General features: G+C 43.4%; 1 protein-coding gene across 2 annotated transcripts in view; it reads left to right on the top strand.

Moving 5' to 3' along the window:
* The window catches only part of NUP214 (nucleoporin 214kDa), a 94,912-nt gene extending 74,069 nt beyond the window's left edge, over nucleotides 1-20,843 (top strand). The window contains exons 23-28 of one of the 2 annotated variants that reach the window (XM_012639835.1): nucleotides 4,503-4,659; nucleotides 11,750-11,902; nucleotides 15,942-16,113; nucleotides 18,507-18,646; nucleotides 19,540-19,564; nucleotides 20,092-20,843. In XM_012639835.1, the coding sequence (XP_012495289.1) occupies nucleotides 4,503-4,659; nucleotides 11,750-11,902; nucleotides 15,942-16,113; nucleotides 18,507-18,646; nucleotides 19,540-19,564; nucleotides 20,092-20,423 (979 nt within the window). In that variant the 3' untranslated portion in view covers nucleotides 20,424-20,843. The remainder of the gene's footprint in view (nucleotides 1-4,502; nucleotides 4,660-11,749; nucleotides 11,903-15,941; nucleotides 16,114-18,506; nucleotides 18,647-19,539; nucleotides 19,565-20,091) is intronic. The other variant, XM_012639836.1, reaches the window with a different exon arrangement.
* The last annotated feature ends 560 nt before the right edge of the window (nucleotides 20,844-21,403 follow it).

The raw sequence follows: 21,403 nt of genomic DNA, 5'->3' as shown, positions 1-21,403 counted from the left end.
AATAATAAACAAACCAGTATTGGCAAGGATATGGAGGAACTGGAACCCTCATACACTGATGGTGGGAATGTAAAATTGTGCAACTGCTATAGTGTGGTGGTTCCTCAAAAAGCTAAACATAGTACTTCTACCATATGACCCAACAGTTCTACTCCAGGGTATTAATAGAATACCTGAGGGAATTGAAGAAAGGAACTGGAACAGATATTTGTATGCCACTGTTTATTGCAGCATTATTCACATAGCCAAAAAAGGTGGAAACAACTCAAATGTCAACAGATAAACATAATATATACATTCAATGAAATATTTCTCAACCATCAAAAGGGATGAAGTTCTGATTGATGCTGCACATGGATGAAGCTTGAAAACAGTATGCTAAGTGAAATAAGCCACAAAAGGACAAATATTAAATGATTCCACTTATGTGAAATATCTAGAATAGATAAATTCATACAGATGGAAAGTAGATTAGACGTTATCAGGGACTGAGGGGAGGAGGGTATGGGGAGTTACTGCTTAAGGGTTATAGAATTTCACTTTGGGGTAATGAAAATTTTAGAAATGGATTGTGATGGTTGTACAACATTGCACATGTAATTAATGCTACTGAATTGTACACTTAAAAATGGTTAAAATGGCAAGTTTTATGTTATGTGTATTTTACCATAATTTTTTAAAAATGGATAGTCATATACCAAAAACCATTGAGTTTTATACTTTGAATCAGTGAATTGTATGGTACATGAATTATATATATCCCAATAAAGCTGTTTTTAAAAAATCAGATTGGGATTCTGAAAGACTTGCAAGTGCAACAGTAATTTGTTTGGCGTAAATATCCTGCTACCCATTCTCCTGCTTTTGTTAGGGAAAAAAAAGTAAAACTAAAAAGCAGAATTTGCAGTCTTCCATTATCCTGTAGTCCGGAACTGTTGGGTCTAAAGGTGATGCCGCAGCCCAGCTGCCTCCTGACTCCAGGCTTAGACGCTTATATGACAGATAACTTAAACTCTAACCAGAGACACTGTTGGGCTAACGAGTAGTGAGCTCAGTGCCAGATCAACCCATAGTGAAATCTGAATAATTACCTCCTTATGTCTACAGATAAAAGAGAACTCTCACTCTCTGGAAAAACATTGTTCTTCAGTCACCACTGTTATTGTATACCCAAAATTATGAAACATACAAAGCAACCGAAAAGGGGGGGACCCACAATTTAAAAATTAGCAAAAATCAACCTATAGATGAGCTAGAGACAAAGACTTTAAAATAACTGTTGTGCTCAAGGATTTACAGGAAAATATTGAAAGAATGGTTGAATAAGGAATCTCAGCAGAAAAATGGAATTTTAAAAAATAAAGTCTTGATGTGTATTTAATGTTTAAATTTAGCATGTGAAGTAAAAAATGATTAGAAAGGCTTAGCAGCAGAGTGAATACTACAGAAGAATAGTGAACTTGAGGACATTTCAACAGAAATTATTCAAAGTGAAGGTCAGAGAGACTGGAAAAAAAATTGGACAGGGCATTAGTGACCTGTGCAGCAGTATCAGGCAGTCCAACATATGTGTAATCAGAGTCCTAGAAGGAGAGGCGGCAGAAAAGGGTAGAATAAATTTAACAAGAGAAGTGCAAAACTTAAACAATGTCTAGCTGACCAATACAACTGGCATCAAAAAAAAAAGAAGAAAAATAACTTCATGAATACTATAAAATGTTGAAATTAAGATCTAAGTAAATGGAAAGACATCCTATGTTCATGGATCAGAAGATTCAATATTTTGTTAAGGTACAAATACATAGCTCACAAATTATAGAACGAGGACTGAAACCAAAATCTGTCCAAATTAATAATTCATGCAGAAATTAGTGGTGAGTAAGACAGAAGTGGCTATGCTCACAGAGCTTCCATTTGATGAAGGGGATCAGTCTTTAATTTCAGAGAGTGTTACATACTGTGAAGAAATAAAGCTTGTGATAGTAATCAGGGAAGTTGGTTTAGGTTAGATGGTCAGGAAATGCCTTTCTGAGGAAGTCCCACGAATCTCTCTCTTTTCTTTTTACATTTTGTTTGTTTGAATCAAGATCAGATAACGGCCACACATTGGGTTTGGTTGATTGGTCTCTTAAATCCCTTTACCTATAGATTTCCCTCTCATGTTTCTCCATTTTTCATTTCTCTCATCGTTCAGTTGTTGAACAAAGCTGGTCATTTGTCTTGTGGAGTTTCCCATCATCTCGTTGCTGACTGCATCCTTGTGGTGTACCTTCCAAGCTAACTGGGTCCTTGGTCCTCTTTTACGTCTTGTGAAGTATTTGGCTTAATGAGAGTCAAGTTTGATTTTTTTGGCAATATCATGAAGCTGGATCTTGAACACTTACTCCTTACTCAGTAATATTAAGGAATTATTAAATTTTTCTGTTATAATTGTGTTGTGGTTACAGTTTGTTTTACAGATTTATACTGGAAAATGAGTGCGTGAAATGATAAGATGTCTGAGATTTGCTTCATTCTAATAAAGCATGAGAGGAAATGGAGGGCAAAGATAAAACCCAGCTGGCTATGAGCTGATCATTGTTAAAGCTGGCTGATGGGTGTGTGGAGGGTTCATTATACTCTTCTGTCTCCTTTTTGTACATATTTAAGATTTTTCCATGATTTTAAGTTTTAAAAACCTATTATATATCGGAGTTAAATTGAATGGGATTCTCACCCATTTATGAGGATGCAGTAACTATCAATTCATATTTACCTCAGTGAAGTATATCAGTTATCTACTGTATTCATTTCTGTGGGTGGCCTTTATCAAATCACATTATTAAAATTAAGCTGAGCCATCTGAAATTGCTATTTTTTTGTAGGGCAGAATGTTCATATATTGGCAGTTTCCTGTGTTTCAGCCTTACACATGGAAGTCAGCCAAACAATCTGATCCCTTCTCCATACAAGCATCAGTTGTCATGTCTCTCTTCCTTTCAGTGACAGTTTGCTACTTATCAAAGCCTATGCTTTTATGATTGGATTGGATTCCTAGCTGTTACTCATCATTAAATGGTTGTAGTGAACTGTTATTGTGGGGTTTTTTTTAAAAGAAATGTAAAGGAATAAAAAGGTAGACTAGCAAGTACATTAAGTACATTGCCCTAAGGCAAAAAAATAAGCTTGCTGTGTTCACGGCAAAAAAGACAGACTGTACTGAGTGAGGGAGAGGGTGATAAAAGATGATGTGCAAGAGACAGGGGACAGATCCTGTAGGGTCTTTTAGAATTTGTTCAAAGGGGTGAAAGGATCTTGCTGCCATTTCAACAGTACTCTAGCTGCTGTGAACAGAGACGGTAGTAGAAGCAGAGACCAGTTAAGTAGTTGCATAGTCCAGGCAAAGGGTTGGGTTAAGGTGGCTCAGACCAGACTGAGAGGAGGGGAAGTGATGGGGGCATGTTTTGGAAATGGCCCACTGGAGGTCTGATTTTTGTGAAGATTAAATGATTACTTAGAAAAGTGCGCATACAAAGTGCTTGATCGTTGGTTCATTATTATTGTTAAAATACTGAACAGCAACCATTTTTTGATCACGTATTCTATTTCAGGCACCGTTCTAAAGAGTGTTATGTTTCTTACTCATTTAATTCACTCACCATTTTGAGGTGGGTAGTTTATTATCCCCATTTTACAGAAGAGGACCGACACCACCACTGCCCTCCGTTTGAGGGGGGCTCCTGTACGTTCCTGTGCACAGCAGCCCGCTTCTAAAGCCTGCCTTTATTCTGCATTATCAGCCTAGGAGATAACACACTTAGCTAATGTGAATGGCCCCTCAAATGTAGAACTGGTTGTTCTTAAAGAACTAGTTTCCAAACAGAAATCAAGTGTCTGGTGCCTGATACAGCTTTGAGTCAGCATCTGCCCCTAAGTTAGCAGCATCCTCTGAGCATAAGATTTATAAACTTGGACAGAATTCAGCTGTGGTCATCATTTCAACAGTGGAGCTAATTTAGGCTTATTTCTGCAGCACTGGGAAAGTCATTATGATATAAAAGTGCTCAAATTGAGAGAAAGACAGTATAAATCACTTGTCCATTGCTGATAAGTTCAGCCAAACACTGGAGGAATCAGAATAAGTGGTGCTCGTAGTAGCCTCTAAATGTTTCTAAACTTTTCTATTTGGTGGATCTCTTGTGGGGTTGGATTCCTGCCCTTGGCGTTGTGTCAGAAACTTCAGACAGCAGGGCAGATAAGCATTGCAAGTTCCCACCTACCATAAATCACATTTTCAGAGAACTGCAAACATAGAATAGCTGGAGAACTTCCGATTTGTAGGAAGTCCCTGTCCAGAGTCCCGCTGCTTTTGTGGTCGTTAGAGCATCCATACCAGAACTAATCAGAATTCTCTTATATTTTCCATTTGTACCAGCTGCGAGCACCTCCTGCCCACGGATGTAGCCTGCCATTTTCCGATGACTTCTCATCGTATCTTGCTTCCTGTCCCTTTTGTTTTTCAGCAGTCATCCTCTTCCAGTGGTAGCGTGTTTGGGTCTGGAAACACTGGAAGAGGGGGAGGTTTCTTCAGTGGCCTTGGAGGGAAACCCAGCCAGGATGCAGCCAACAAAAACCCATTCAGCTCGGCCAGCGGGGGCTTTGGATCCACAGCCACCCCAAGTAAGTTGAGAAGAGTTTTCCCAGTCCCTCAGTCCCCTAATGCCATTGTCATCCTCATGGTGTTATCAAAGCTTCAGTGACAAATATCAAAAGGAAGAAAAAAGGTCTAGAAGGCCCATTTAAAACATCTATCCCACAGCAGTGTGATCTGTTTTTGTTGTTTTTTTATTTTTGGTTTTTTTAATGAGATGTCCTGTGCAGCCATGAAAAGACATGAGAGCTGCAGGGAGAAGTTTTGTGTACTGAGCTACTCCCTCTTCTCTCCCAAGACCCAAATCACTGTTTCTTAGTATTGAAATGACTCGAAGTGAATGCAGACAGATAAACATAAATGAACAGCAGCAAACAGGCTGAGGATCCTGGGAGGAAGAGCATGTGGACTTTTGTTTGGGTAGTGCTGTCTTTGAATTTGCTTTAAAAGTCAGCTCCTTTGTAGAAATGTCACCCAAAAGTTGAAGCTTTTAGTATTTCTGATCTTTTACATTTTGGTTCTGTTTTCATCTGAAACTGTATCTGCTAGCACTTTCTTTTCTAGCTAATTTTTAAAATTCTTTGTTGAGGCTGGGCATGGTGGCTCACATCTGTAATCCTAGCACTCTGAGGCTGAGGTGAGAGCATTGCTTGAGGCCAGGAGTTCAAGACCAGCCTGGGCAATAGTGAGAACCCCATCTCTACAAAAAATTCAAAACTTAGCCAGGTATGATAGTGCACGCCTGTAATCCCAGCTACTCGGGAGGCTGAGGCAGGAGGATTGCTTGAGCCCAGGAGTTTGAGGTTACAGTGAGCTATGATGACGCTACTGTATTCTAGCCCAGGAAACAGAGCAAGACCCTGTCTGAAAAAAATAATAATAGAATTCTTTGTTGAGCTGTCTATTGGTTGGAAATGAAACAAATTTGTTTGTTTAAATCTTTAAAAAAAAAATCTTGTTGCTGATGGGGGCTGAGACTGGAAGTTGGGAACCGCCCTCTTTGTCTCAGCTCCTCTCATTTAATGTGCTACACATGAAGCTTCTCTCGCCTGTTGTGCTGTGTGAGATCTTCATGAATCGTGAGCTAATGTTCTGCAGTCATGACAGATGTTTCCTTAATATTAATGCCTATGCAGTTAAAAGCAAAACTTTCTATCCTGATTTGCCCTTCTGCATTCATAGATCAGAAACTCGTTATTTTGATGTCACTGTCCACTCCAGTAATATGTAAGGAAAGATTGCTTGTCAAGAGACACATACCTCTTATCTGGCAAAATTATAATCAGAAATTTTTGTTCTTCAGCTTTCAGTCTGCCAGGAGGGATTTAGAATCCTAGAATGAAGGGATCTTAGAAATCGAGTCTAGTAGTTTTAAAAAAAAATTTTTTTGCCTGATGAATTCTTAAGCAGAATCCTGATAAGGAAAATTTTTAAAAGTCAGTCTATGTTGAAGCAGGGGTCATGAGCCCTGAGTTGCACATGGCCAGTTTCCCCAGCCGGCACCGCAGGCCTGGGGGGCTCCGTAGCGCATACGTTGAAAACACGATCCTGTTATGGCTCTCTCCATTTTCCAGTGAGGAAGCAAGCCCAAAATGGTTTGGTGATTTTTTTTTTTTTTAAGTCACAAAGCCAGGCAGTTGCAGATCTAGAACTCAGATCATATGTAACATGCTGAAGACAGCATCTGACACAGAATAGGTACTTGATAACATGCTATACTGCAGTTAAAAATTCAGGTTTATCCCAGAGGTAGGTTATCACCTGTGAGATTGTGTTACTAGCCAATTTTGTTAAAACTTTATTGTATCGTATCCCTGTAAAAATGCCTTTGCTCCTGGCTGATTTCATCTTTAATGCCAAGGCCTTTAACTGTCAAAGAATTACCTTCTCTCGGTGCTCAGCTCGTAGCAACTCAGAAAAGCCAGCCAAGCACATCTCTCCCCAACTCTGCATCAGTGACTTCATGTTGGGTAGTCTGAAATCAGCCATGGTGGAGGATTTACACCATGCAAATTGGAAAGTGCTGCAAACCAAGATTCCTCGTCTCCTAGCATGTTGTTAAACGTTTATTGACACATCATTATATCTAATTCTTTAATTCTGGCTTAAAATAAACACAGCTATTCTTGATACCAGATACCTGTTGATCTTCATCTCCTAAATGTTGTCTATTAATTGTAAGCCAACAATTTATATTTATACTTAAGGGAAGTTTAAGTGAATTTGAAGGAGTAGAAGAAAGACAACATTATTTTATTTTTAAAACTAAAATGTATGATTTGATAGTGAAAGGGACAGGAATTTCTTTAACTCTGAGGACCAAGTACAGGAAAAGAGACAGGAACGATGGAGGAGGAGGAGCTAGAAGTCATCTGGGGAAAGGCATTGTCCTCGCCACAGTACTAATCATGGTTCCTGCAAAATCACCAGTGACAACCTCTTTCTCCTTGGGTAACTCAGCAACATTTGATACTTTGAGCACCACTTCTTTCCTGGGCTGTATGAATTGACTCTGCTGGTGCCTTCTTGCCTTTTAAACAGTTTGTCCCCTGCTCTGCTTTTCTGTCCTCCCCGTTGCTAGGGCTGTGTGCCCCTCAGCATCTGGGCTATCACTCTCGTCTCCACACTCCCTCCCTGCCTCCAGGGTCCTCCACCGTGGTCTGGAAATGCATCCCAGATGAAGTATCTTAAAACTGCTTTTATTTTGCCCCTTTCCCTACTCAAAACCCTTTGGCAGCTTCCCACTGACTGTAAGATAAAGTCTAAACCAACTTTAGACAGGAATTCAGGGCCCTCCCCAAAGCACCTTCTGACTTGGATTCAATTCTCCAGCACGTTCCTTCTGCTCTGGCCAGTTGTCTGCTTGCTGTCAATTCGCACACCCCTCACTTCTCCCTGCTTCAGTGCCAGGGTTCACACTGCACCCTCCATCCACTGTCTGAACCTGCCCTTCTTTTAGGGATGAATGTGAGACTGCTCCTCTGTACACTTAGCCTAAGAAACAGTCAGGCCCACAGTAATCTCTCCCTCTCTGGAAATTCTGCAGCCTTTGGAGCCCATTGCTTCACAGAATATCAAGCAGAAGGGAACTAACTTTTATTAATCACCTACTGTGTGCCAGATGCTCAGTACATGTGAGGTGATCACTTAACGCTTTTAGATGTGGCCATCCCCATTTTAGTGATAAGGAAATCAGTTCCCAGAGGTGGCAAAGCTTCTAAGTGGCATAGCCAGGATATAGTCTGAATGTGTTTCCCCAGCTGTGATGGACAGCTTTCCTCCTGAGACCCTCTTCAGCCTGACAGTGTAGTAGAACGCCTCCCAGCTGTGCCTCGTTTGACACTTACGCTCGTTCTGCATGGGATGGGACAGACTCCACTGTAGATAGCTGTCTGAGCACAGATTGAGAGAACCAGCAGTTCCCTTTGTGACATTTATGCTACAGGCTGCCTAGTCCTGAAGCTCGCCTCTTTCACCCTGAGAAGTCATGATAACTGTGACAATGACCGAGAAAGACAATCTGAGAACACCATTGCTTGGAGTTGGCACTTTCTGTTTCCAAAAGCTCAAATCTTGTGAAGGTTTCTTCTCTCTGTCATCCCCAGACACCCTACCAAAGATAACCTGTTAACCCTTGGGGTCATTTAAAATTTAGCATCACTGTGAATTATTACCCATAAGGACCTGTTGCCTCCTTGAGTCTTGTCCTGAGGACACTGTTTAGAGTCATTTTTTGTTTGGAGGCCTGAAACATACATTTGTTTGTTTCTACATCTCTTCAGGAGATGAAGATCGTTTGAAGATCATCTTGTGGGCCCACAAGGCTCCCTCAGAACTGTTCTGTAACAAAATGTCTTGGAAAATATCCTGGACAAGGGCTTCTCGAGAGTCCCCTTCAGAGTGTGCATTGAATTCTTGTTTAGTGACTTTCGACCTATAGAATGACATAGGACCTGGTATCTGTGATACTGTTTATATTGAATTTAATTGATATCTAGTTTATGTCAAGTATAATTTAACAGGCCTTGATGATGGATTATGCTAGTGTTTTTGCCAAATAAAAGACCAAAGATTCATGTTGTGCCAGCAGGGTAAAAGCCCAGAGCAGATGCCAGTTTTACCTGTACTTGTCACCCCCAAGGTGTCAGTCATCAGATGGCCCTGTAAAGACAGACCTGGCTTTCTCACTGGCTAGTTTATTACAAGTGAAGAAAAATCTTGTACCATGAAATATTGTTCCATCAACCAATATATTCTCTTATTCACCATCTTTTCAGAAACTAGAGACTGTGTTATTTTGGAGCCATTAGAAGAGACCCAAGAAACATTGTTGACCGTAGAAACAGAGAGAAGCAAATATCATCTTATGCCACTTTGTTTCAGAGCAGCTTGAATGAACGTTTCAAATATGTAGACCTCCTTTTGAGACTGCAAATGACAGCAATTACAGATTTAGTGATAAAATTCTTGGGGTGTTTGCAAAATGAAAAGGATTTCATTTTCTATTGCTAACCTGCTGTGTGTCTTACGATGTTGAACGTGACTGAGATATGGAAGGAGGGTTGAAGGAACAGAGAGGAGTCTACCCCATGCCATGGTAGGTTCTCTCTACATGTGTTATCTCATCTTCCCAGCAGGATTGCATAATCTTGAGTTGCTGTCCCTGTTTTATGTGTGAGGAAACTGGGACTTACGAAGGTTAAGTACTGGCCCAAGGTCACACAGGTATTAGGAAGTCTAATCCAGGTGTGAGTGCAAACCTCATGCTTGTTTTATGATACGCTATGAAGATGTTAAAGACAAAGGATTTTTTTTTTTTTTTTTTTGATACAGAGTCTCCCTCTGTTGCCCGGGCTAGAGTGCTATGGCATCAGCCTAGCTCACAGCAACCTCAAACTCCTGGGCTCAAACAATCCTACTGCCTTAGCCTCCCGAGTAGCTGGCACTACAGGCATGCGCCACCATGCCCAGCTAATTTTTTCTATATATTTTTAGTTGTCCAGCTGATTTCTTTCTGTTTTTTTTAGTAGAGATGGTGGTCTTGCTCTTGCTCACTCAGGCTGCTTTCGAACTCCTGAGCTCAAATGATCCACCCGCTTCAGCTTCCCAGAGTGCTAGGATTACAGGCACGAGCCACCATGCCTGGCCTAAAGACAAAGGATTCTTAAAGAGAAAAAGATTGAAAAGCCCAAAGACTTCTAAATGACCTCTGACTTCCCAGGAATTTAAGTCTCTTGTCATTGTCCCAGTAAAATCATTCCACTTCTCATTTCATATGGTTGCAACCAAATTTCCCCAGGAGGAAATCCAGCCCCAAATCTTGCCCGTGAATTTGTTTGCTATTTGAAAATTTGCATTGCTAGCAGTAACAAAGTGAGAAAATTACAGCCGTCTGTTATTGAAATACTAAGCAGAAGGAATGGCTAAGAAGCTTGTTTTTTGTCTCCAGTGTCAAAAGTGTCCAATGTGCTGCCATTGAAGGAATCGCATGTAACCCTGGGCTAGCCCAGTAAGGGAAAGATCAGACTGCTCACAAGGGCGTTCTGTGGCCTCTACCGAGGGATCCAACACCCTGTGGTACCAATGTGAGGGTGATGTAACCGCCCCAGCTGTCAGGTGCCCGACATGCTCCACATAGCGGTCCCTAGCCAGGCTCTCAAATTGTCAGCAGTGGTTTTACAGAGCAGTGACCAGGATGTGGTAGGCCGAGTTTCTGATATTATGGTACTGGTGCCTAGAAATTTGAGATGGCTGGATCCCTGAAGTAAGGCCACTTGCTTCCTGGGTTGTGGATCAAGAGCATTGCAACTAGAAGTATTAGCTGTGCTGAATCTCCCATTGGGGAGGGCTGGCAGCAGAGCGGATGAGAGACGTGGGGAATGGACAGGTTAGTGGGGCACCATCCCTTCCCACAGCTCGACTTTGAAGAGTGACTTTGAGTGTTCCCTTCCACTCCTCTCCTTTCACCATGAGCACCCGATTGGCTTGGGGAGAGAATGGTCTTGCACAGATGTTTATACTTCCCATTTGGTGACATGGTCCACTCTCCATTACCCACCCAGCAATTACCCAGAGCATACATTTACCTCCTATTTATGCCTGTGTCTTTGAGCACGCACCCCATTTCAGGATAGTTTCTCCCTGCCTTGTTGTGGGTAAAAACTAATTTTAATAAAACACCCGTCAAGACAAGGTGGGAAAATATAAGTTATTCCTCCTCTTCCCACCACCTTCAAAAAAAGTTTTTTAAAAATCCTGATATAAAGCGTGCTGTTTGTATTATCTGAGTGACTGCTTCTGTGACTTTAGCAAATTACATATATTGTCTGTCAGATTTGCATTTCTTATAACAGACCAAAAAAATTCTCACCCATCTTGGTTTTTAGTAGTTTCCTTTTTTCCTTCAATTCTTGGAGCAGATTCATTGCATAGTTGAGGGAGAGAATGACCCTCTAGATAAGCATCTAAAAGGTCAAGGGTTTCATTGACCCTCTTAGAAAGAGGAAATGACACTGCAAGCCTCCCTGCTCCGGGGTGAGCTAGGAGCTGCCTGGTTTCCCCGTTTCATCTGCCACTCTGAGCAGCTCAGGCAGCAAGTGTGCTGAACCTGCCTATAAAGCAGAAAGCAGGTGCTAGAAGCCATTATGCTGGTTTGGATTTCCTCTAACTTTAATTTCCCTAGTTTGACAAAATTTGAAGTTGCTCCTCCTGCAGAGAGACGAGTGAAAGCAAGCCCTGTTCTTCAGAAGGCAGCAGGCCTGTGCGAAGCCGAGCTATGGTCTTCCGTTGCTGGGTGGACCTGATGCCGTGGGAGCGCTGGCATGAGCTTCTACAGAGGAGCCTCTGCAGTGGGGCTTCTCGCTGCCCTTTTATTTTGTGCCTGTAGAATTATGCCAGGAAATCCTGAGCTTGGTGCCAAAATGATTAAAAACTTGTTATCAAGTTGCATGAAAATCAGAGAAAGTATCTGTTGCTCTACAGCTCAGCTCCCGTGGTTCTAGGCTTCTTGTCACTCCTGTTCCCTCCAACACCCAACAGGTGTCTTCCTTCTCTGTTCTGAGAAGTAAATCAGGACATTTCTCTCCCTCTGATCTCCCTCATACGTCTTCATCCTTTCAGATACCTCTAATCTATTTGGAAACAGTGGGGCCAAGACATTTGGTGGATTTGCCAGCTCGTCATTTGGAGAGCAGAAACCCACTGGCACTTTCAGCTCTGGAGGAGGAAGTGTGGCTTCCCAAGGCTTTGGGTTTTCCTCTCCAAATAAAACAGGTACTGCTATACATATTCATTATTTATATTTATATTTATATTTATTTATGAATAGATATCTGGGAAGAGACTACTTCCAGAGTGGTTCTCTCAAAAGAGTAGGGTTGGAGAATGGATGAAGCTACTCTTTCCTCCAGTTATATTTATTGAGCAGCTACTGCATTCCTAATGCTGTTCCATAATGCAACCCTTCAGAGAACAGTCTTCCTAGGGAAAAAAGCATTGCAAATATTTAATTGCAGGAGAGCCACAGGAAAGGAACACACAAGAAAATAACTAAAATATGAACAAGAAAGCATCCTGAGTCACAGATTTGTTGGGTACCCATTACCTATGATGGTCAAGACAGATAATCTGTTTAATTTCTTATGTGTCAATCATTTTACCCTCTTTCCGAAATCACTTTTTTTTAACTTTTAATTGAAGTATAAAACACATATGTATACACACACAGTGTCCACGAATCAGAAGTATATAGCTCAACTAATGTTCACAGTTGGAACACACCCATGTAACTGAGAAAAAAATACTACCAGCACTACTTTTTATCTTAGCATTACTATTAAGGTATACATTTATAAACTGTATGCTTTTTATAATCATATATTTTCACAATTAAAAATTATATAACAACAATGTATATTTAGATCTGAAGACATGTGCTTCTTTTCTGTCAGCTGCCCCTCTACCCTGTTTGTGTCTCTGAGATCTTTTGGCCATACACACACACAAATACGAACATTTGACCGAGAAATTTTCATTCATTAATCATCAAGACTTTTTGTTTCAGGAGCCTGATAATGTTTTATGTGACTCTTATGTTTTTCTAATGTGGATCCTTATCCTAGGATCAAATCCCAGTCAATTTAAGAATCTGACCCTTTTTTTTTCCGCCTTAGAGAAAATACATCCTCCCACTTTTCAGAGTGTTTTTCCTTTTGATTATTTGCCCCATGAGACCACTTAGATTGAGGACTCTAACAGAGAAACTACCTTTCAAATACATGAGACGAATGAATTGGTAACCAGAAACGTCAAAGTGAAGGTAGAGGAAAGCACTCCCCCTCGTGTTGCAGAGCTCGCATTGGTTCTCCGAGAGCTGCTTCTGTCAAAGGAGGTGCCTTAAAGCACTGAGCAGAAGGAAAGGCCACTGTAGAGGAGTTGCCTTTCTGCCTGAGCAGTACAGATGCCAAAGGCATCAGGATTGTCTCTTCTTGCTTTGAGAGGGATTTCATGTTGATGGTTTGCGTGAGTCTTTGAAAAATTCCACAAGTGTCCATCCTCCCTTTCATAGAATTGCTTTAGAAAATAATACTGCTGGAGATTATCCGAGGAGCTGCTAGAGGATGGGACAGGCCAAAATTGGCTGTGCTGCCCTCTTACACCAACTCGGTCTGCACCCCTGCTCCGTGTCTGGAAGTGTTAGATTTAGTGACATGGAGGGAGGCAGGGGGACGAATGATGGGGAGATGAGTGGTGGGCTTTTGAGTCACACCCACCTTTTCTAGTTCCAGCCCTGACACCAGCAGCTGGCTAAAATTAGACTTGTTCTGTGAGCCTCATTTTCCTGACCTATGAAATAATGACCTTAGGCTTATTTGGAGGATTAAAGAGAACTGTTATAAAGCACCTGGCACATAGTGGTCCCTCAGTAGATCAGAAATTTTATTATTATTGATCATTAGTAAATTTCTGTTTCTTCTCGAGAAGAAAAGCATGCATACATGGCAACTAATAAAATTGGACCTCTCCCACCATCAGGAATGAGTTGCCTATCTCCAGAGATAAGACCAGAGTGACTGTTTTCTTCTTACTGCATTTGGCTATGGCCTAGGTGGTTCGGGGGCATTTTCTTTGTGTTGGAAGGTGGTGGCTGCGGGGATGTTAATCTCCTCCCCTCCCCTGTCCAGTTAATTTTCTGTATCATTGTGACTTCTCATTTTTCACTCAACCTACCACCAAGAAGTCTTAGCAATATTGAATACGAGGCACTAGATAAAGCCCTGTGTGTCTAGGAAGAAAGTGTAACTAGATCTGTAATCAGTCTTAAATAATTTAACCGCAAGGGTTTTTTAGCACTTTTTTTTCCAGTCTGTTATATTTGTAACCCAACAGTTTCCATTATCATGGCTTGGAATTTCACTCAAGGTTTTAAAATGTAGAATGTTAACCCAAACATGAGCCTTAGCAAAAAATATCTTCTCCGTTGTGCAACCGCTACTAAACGGTAAATAAGCACATAATTGAATCACGAAATACAGTTAACGAAGGAATTCAGCTGGCAGCTTTCCATACCCGGTATTTGATCTAAGCGTTTTTTAGCACTTTTTTCCCAGTCTGTCATATTTGTAACCCAACTGTCTCCATTCTGGTGGCTTGGAATTTTACTCAAGGTTGTAAAATGCAGACTATTAACCCAAATATGAGCCTTAGCAAAAAGTATCTTCTCCGTTTTGCAACAACTACTAAATGGTAAATAAAGCACATAACTGAATCACAAAATAACAGTTAACTAACGGTTAACTAAGGAATTCAGCTGGTAGCTTTTCATACCAGTATTTGCTCTTTGCCGGTGCAGGTAGCAGAAGCTTGTGGTGTGATCATGTTTATAAGAAGGCCAGATTCACCCCTCCAATGGCAGATCCACTTTCTGAAAGGGGAGAGAATAATGTTCCTGCCTTCTTGGGCTGCTCATCTCCCCCGCTGTTACTAGGCCACCCCACCGCCTTCAGCATGTAGTTCATAGGCCAGTGCTCATTTTAAGAAGTACTCTACTCCCTGTAGAGGTTGGTCCCCTGTAGACACATTTCTTACACCATTTTATTCCATTCATGCTCAGGTGGGGAACCTACAGCTTCAAGGCCACATGTGGCCCCCCAGATCCCCAAGTGTGGCCTCTCAACCAAATCCAAACTTAAAAGGATTTGTTTTGTAAAATTTGGATTCAGTCGAGAGGCCATACTCAAGGATCCAGAAGGCCATTTGTGGCCCCAAGGCACAGGTTCCCCACCTCTAGAGGGTTTGGGAACCCCGTCAGGAGCAGGAGGGAGGAATAGCTCAGAAGAGGATGTTTCGTCTCCTGCCTGATGGCATCGCCACCGATCAGAGGGGGCTGCCTCATGCATGGCCTGACCCTTTTCTGCGTAGCCGCCCGCATGTGCACTGCCCTCCAGCCAGGCAGGGCCCACTGAGCAGCTGCGCTGGCGGCTCACAGAAGGTGTCTGGACTCTGAGACTGTCCTCACGGCTGACTTCTTACTTTATTAGATTTATACAGCAGCCTTCCTCCGAAGAAGAAATTTGGTGTACTTTTTATTAAGAGTAGTTCCAGACTGCAGAAAGAAAGCATTTTTTAAAATTCTTCTGTACCGAGAAAGGGACTCTGGTGAGAGAGGTGCAAGCCTTCAGGCTGTAAATAAATAAAAAGCACCTGGCTTGGTGCCAGTGTCCATGTATGTCTCTGTCTCTGCTGTGACCCAATTCAGGGATTCTCCCTGAGAGGGGGTTTTGAGCCTCTGATTTTATAATTTGATTTCCATGAAACTAGATGGCTTGCCTGTGTGCCGATTAAGTAATGAAACCTGTCATCTTTTGACAGCTGGGTAGGGACTGGAGATTTTGAGGATGATTTTTCAGTGGAGAGTCCCAAAACAGCTCAGAGGGCCTGGGAGGGGTCTTCATATATCGGGTGGGTGCTCAGTGCTGGTCTGGTGAGCCCAGCCTGCCTCGGGGAGGGGTTTGGGCATCTCTCAGACACAGGGCCTGGGGGGCTCTCCTGAGTGGACACCACAGTCCTCTGCTATAAATGGAGGGGAGTGGTTTGGTTTGGGATGTTTTTGTTTTGTTTTGGTTTTAATTATTATTTTGTTGATGGAAGGGGTATTCCCCTTTATTACAGTTCTTTGCATTTGAATTTCTAACATCCTGTTTTCCCTTTTTTCCTTCCTGCTTTGATTTGGTTTCTCATGCTCAATGTCTCCTCTTGCTGTCTCCTCCTTCCTTTCTCCCTGTTTCTGTTTGCTTGCCTCTGTTTTGCTCAGGTGGCTTCGGTGCTGCTCCAGTGTTTGGCAGCCCTCCTACTTTTGGGGGATCCCCTGGGTTTGGAGGGGTGCCAGCATTCGGTTCAGCCCCAGCCTTTACAAGCCCTCTGGGCTCGACGGGAGGCAAAGTGTTCGGAGAGGGAACTGCAGCTGCCAGCGCAGGAGGATTCGGGTAAGCCCCCGAGGAGGGACCTGTGGAAACCCACTAGTTTGTGCCAGCCAAAAGCCCTGGGGCCCAGTACTCTTGTTCTGAAAAGAATGTTCTTGCATTTACCAAACTCTTGACCATGAGCTGAAGGCCCCTCCCTTGAAATTGGCAGACAAGGCCCTTGAGGAGTCCTGCTCCTCTATAGGGTGAGGCTCATTTCTTCCACGCCAGGCTCTGTCGAATACATGGGTGGACTTCTGCTGTGTTGCTGTCCCCTGCCGGGTAGAGTCCTGGTCATCAGAACTGTTGTCCTGGTGAGGTTAAAGGAAGGAGAATCGCCAAGACTGCCCATGTGCTGACTTCTCTTAGGAAGTTCTAAATGAGTAGTTTTTACCATTCTTTCCTCTTGGGATTGTTCTGCGGTAGACCCCTTGTCCTTGAGCAGACAACTCCTGTGTCCCCTTCCCCCGTTCGGCCCCCCAGAGTGGGTGTTCAGTCCCACAGTCCCGGGGCAGCTGGGGCGCTGGGCCCTACCTGGGACCCTCCGCGTGGGGAGAGCCTTGATGGTCCCGCGTCTGTTGAAGCTGCTTGTGCTGCCTGTTTACATCCCTACTCGACAGTGCCATGTTAGGGAGTTGCTTCTAAGGACAGGACTTCAGTCTGATTGCCAAAACCCCAAGGAAAAAATAGCCTTTGCCACCACAAAATCCCAACAAAATGTATGTGGTGATGACTACAAAGTCCCTCGTTCAAAGGAGGTATTAATGCCTGAAAGTAACTCTCAACCCTCGCTGCTGGGCTCAGGACATACAGAGCTGACAGTCTGGGGTGAGGGAGATGATTTTGTTTTGGGGGATTGTAGACGTATTTGAGATAGGAGTCTTGACAAAATGACAGCATCTTTGTCTTGAAAATAGAGTATGTTCTTATTCGTACCTTTCCCTCCTTGAAAGATGCTGGAAAATTTCAAGGAATAAAGTGAGCCAGCTGGTGTGATGTTTCTTGTATCTCATGTAGAGACTAATGGGTCGTTTAAGTTTCTTTCCCCTCAGGAAACCTCAAGAATTAAAGTTAATAAGAGAAGCTTAGAAAGCAGAGTTAGGGACCAACTTAAATTAGTACTCCTGTCGCTGTGGTGGGCACCCACCTCTGCAGTGATGGCCTGGCTAGCACATAGTACTGCAGAGTTGGCGGGAGGTTTTGGTTGACTGGGAATAGTGAGATATTTATTTACTTGAAAGCAGCTGTTTTCTGCACTAGTGGGAAAGTATCATGTTCTGCCTTAGGGTGGCTCTCCCACATGAATCCTGACTCGTTGGTTCCATGTTCGAGAACAGGGCTAACAAGCATCAGGTCAGGTATTGTATCTCAGAAAGAGCCCATTACCTTTTCTCAGGTCCCCGCCCATGAGCCTATCTCTGACCCTGGCAGGCCCCTGAGAAGGGCGCCGCTGTTGTAGATGAGAGGGGTGAGGCAGGAGGAGGAGGAGAGCAGGACCACTCCTGGGAGAGACCAACGGGAGCAGGCCCCGGCTGCCCGTGTATGTAAAAGACCATTTGCTGCATCCTTAAGAGTAGACAGAATGAGAAGGAACCTGCTTAACACGCTTTTCTTTCTTTGGGGTGGGCTGTTGCCCCAGGTGCTGTCTCCTCTCCCAAAAAACACTGATCCATATGCCTTACATAGTCACCCCCAGACCCCAGAGGCTCCCCCTAGCCCAGCCATTTCCTCTGAGAACGATTCAGGGGGCTATGATATGTCACTCAGCCTCATCTGCTGAACCAAATCTAGAGGGAAAACTCCTAAGTGAGGTTACCCAGGGGATTGTCCCCAGGTTGGGGAATCAAGGGAGAGAAAATAGTAGCCATTTTTACATTGGTTTATATAGTGTTTATTGATTCAGGAAACAAACACAAAATTCTGAATGAAATCATGGTGGCACCTGCCCCTGCCCAGTATAAATAGAATGGTGATCTTTGTGTGTACAGGATCTTTACCTCATGATGAAAGGTCAATAGAATCAAGATCCCTGGAGGAGCTGAAGATAAATAAATGGAGGTGGATAATAGAGAAGTGCCAGAATGAAGGGATAGACCTAAAGGCTTTTTAGAAGTGGAGCAGGAAGCCTGTGCTGCTTAGCTCCCAGGTGACCTGAAATCTCCAGACAGTGGACAAAAACTAAAACACTGGATAGATTGGATTTCATTTTGTATTCCTGTTATTTTTCTTCCCTGAGCTGAGATAAAGGTTTGCTTTGGGCTATAACCCATTCTTTCTGAGAGACTGCTCGCTTAGGCCCAGCCTATCACCTAGAATCACATGTGTCATGCTTATCAAGACTTATGACAGTAGACTGAGGCTTGTGGGCAGTGACAAGAGGCCTCACTAACTACAGTCCATTTCTCACTGGAACCCAGGTTTGGGAGCAGCAGCAACACCACATCCTTTGGCACCCTGGCGAGTCAAAACGCTCCTACTTTTGGATCACTGTCCCAACAGACTTCTGGTTTCGGGACCCAGAGCAGCGGATTCTCTGGTTTTGGATCAGGCACAGGAGGTAGGTGGCCACATATCTTCCACAAGCACAGTGGGCCCTGCTTGCCTTCTCTTATAAATGCCTTCTCCCCCAAAACAATGAATGTGTTTTACCAGTTCAGTTTAATATTTTAAAAGCTGAAAGTGGTTGAAAAATAAAATGTTTTTAGGTTTTAGTTAGACTTGCAACTTTGTACCAATTTCTTACCGAAGTATTGACTTGATTTGAGAACCCCAAATAATGGTCTGACTGGGCGTTGGTTTAAAAATCCATGCCAGCAGACTCAAAAAATAAGATGTAGAAACTTCCCAAAACGTCTTGCATTTGCTTAACACTCTGGTTCTTCAGATAGCAGAGTACGTATGTTCCATTTTGTTCTTGCGATGAACTTACGAGGCACAGAATTTAGGCATCTTTACTGTTTTCCAAATGAAGAAACAGAAACTCCAAGGAGCTAAGTGACTTGCCCAGAGTCGTACGGTTTGCAGCAGAACCAGGCCTAGAACCCAAATGTCTTGTTTCTCTGGCTGCCAGAAAGAAGAGAGAGCAAGTGGATAGAGAAAACAGAGGAAAAAAACAAGTTTTCCTAATGAAATGGGTCGATATGATCCAGTGCAGCTACGTGAGAGGGTCCGTGCCAGAGACCTTCTGCCTATAGCCAGGGTCAGGAGGAGGGAAGGACCCTAAAATACCAAGAAGATAACGCATAAAAAATAAAGGATTTCCCCTGCTTTCTCTTGATGGATCTGAGCAGCTCCAGAGGAGCTTCAGCGTGTACCTTCCTGCCCGTCCCGCAGCTGGCGGGGGAAAAGAGGGCTTTCCGTGGCAAGTAAGGGAAGGAAAGAGCTGAGACCGGAGGCCTCTGTCATTCACGTGTATGTGCGTTAACTCTGCCTTTTTCATTTGCCTTTCAGGATTCAGCTTTGGATCAAATAACTCGTAAGTATCTGTCTCCCTCTTTGTGTCTGATTTTAATTAAAAGCATTAAGTAAGTCTGGAAAAGTGTGTGGCATGTAAAAACTATTGAAATACTAATTCTTGCTGGGTTTGTGCATTTTGTTTCTATTTTTCCTGTTTTTAAAGCTTGTCCTAGAAGCGTGGGGGTTCGGCAGCAGGTTTTGTGGACTTGCTAGTCTCCGTAGGAATGTGGCAGGAGGTGCTGGGCCTTACCTTCTTAAAGGGCATGGCTCAGAGAGAAGAGTGCCCGCCTGTGAGTGCGGGACTGGAAGGCAGGGCTTAGGAGCTGCTTCTCTTTATTTCCCTGTTAGTGTCTCCAAAGCTTCATGCTGACCATGGGGCCCCAGGCCCCTCACGGAGTCTCGTGTGTTGGTCTTCCCTCTGTGCTTCTGTATAGAGTTTCAAGATGTTTTAAAACTCAGAGTCCTGACCTCTACGCACAGGCACCGAAGCCCTTCCGCGGCAAGAGCAGGAGCTGACTCCGCCTCTCTTCTGGTGCTTCCTTGCAGGTCTGTCCAGGGCTTTGGTGGCTGGAGAAGCTGAGTGGGTGTCGGCAGTCCTTTCGGTTCCTGTGAGAACTGCATTCTCAGCTCCTCTTCACCGAGACACACTGGAGCAGTCTGTTAAAATGGACTTTCTCACTGAAACGCACATACCCAGAAAGAAACAACAGAAACCAAAACTCAAGAGATGCTTGATTGCTTGTTTTGTTTTGCTTTGTATTTCATGTTGGGTTTTACCCCCTGCTATTAAACTGTTTGGTCTGTTTCCGTACAGAATGTATTTGGGCTTTTTCAGGTCACGGCCAAGGAGAGAAGTTTCCCCATTTCTGTGGCTTTGAGAAAACAGCAGAGACTCCGTCAGCCAGCAGTGTGTCTTCAACGATGGCATCAAAAGAAACCAGCATCGGGTATCGATGAAAAAAAGGGCATAGAATCAGCCCCAGTACTGCTTGGACCCAGAGCCCTCCCCGTAGGGAAGAGGTAGAATGCTGGTGGGCCACCTTCTTGAGGTCGTAACTTGTCCTTTTTGCTGTTGTGTATCAGGACCCTCAGAGGGCCCACTCCGTGACTGGGAGGGGGCACAGGCGCTCACTCGTGCAGGCACCAGTGGAATTTCAGAAGGGTGGTAGCACCTCCCAGTATAGCCACAGTCAGCCAGGAGACAGACCTGGCAAACGGACCAGTATGATGTCACCTGAGTGCTGTTGACAGTGTGCTGCCCTTTGAATAGCCTTGTCAACTCATCTCAATGTCCTCTTGGGTGCTGGGTGTCCTACCCTGGAGAGGAGGTGACAGGTGATTGTGAAGATGGCTTTTATTCCCACTATGTGGCAGTGATGTTGGTAGCTGCCCCTACCCATGTCTGTTAACCATGGTGCAGACAGCCCTTGGGTAAACCCAGGAGCTGCAAAGACACTGCTCTTGCCGGATACCACTAGCAGGACGACGCTGGGCTTGGCAACAGTACTTGCTAGCATTGCCTAGAGATCATAATTTCAGTTCATTAAAGTGCTTATTTCTCTTTAGTGTAGTATCTCTCAGGCCTGGGCGTATTTTATTTCTTAGGCCTATGATATCCTAGATAATTGCTGTCAAACAGGGACCACCTCACATCAGAAGTAGGTATAAGAATCTGTATTTCAGGCCCAAACTATGACAGTGCCTTGGCTTAAGTCATTAGCAGGGAGCATTGAAAAGGGACCGTTTTTTAGAGTTTTACATATTGGCAAGTTGAATTTTAAAATGTTTTAATAAAACTTTGACATACAATACTGATTTGTCATGTTACAGCCAGTATGACCTTCTTGGTTCTGTTGGC

This window comes from Propithecus coquereli, unplaced genomic scaffold, assembly GCF_000956105.1.
Source record: "Propithecus coquereli isolate 6110/MARCELLA unplaced genomic scaffold, Pcoq_1.0 Scaffold142, whole genome shotgun sequence".
Taxonomy (NCBI): domain Eukaryota; kingdom Metazoa; phylum Chordata; class Mammalia; order Primates; family Indriidae; genus Propithecus; species Propithecus coquereli.
Note: the sequence above shows the minus strand (reverse complement) of the source record. Positions and strands in the feature narration are given on the sequence as shown.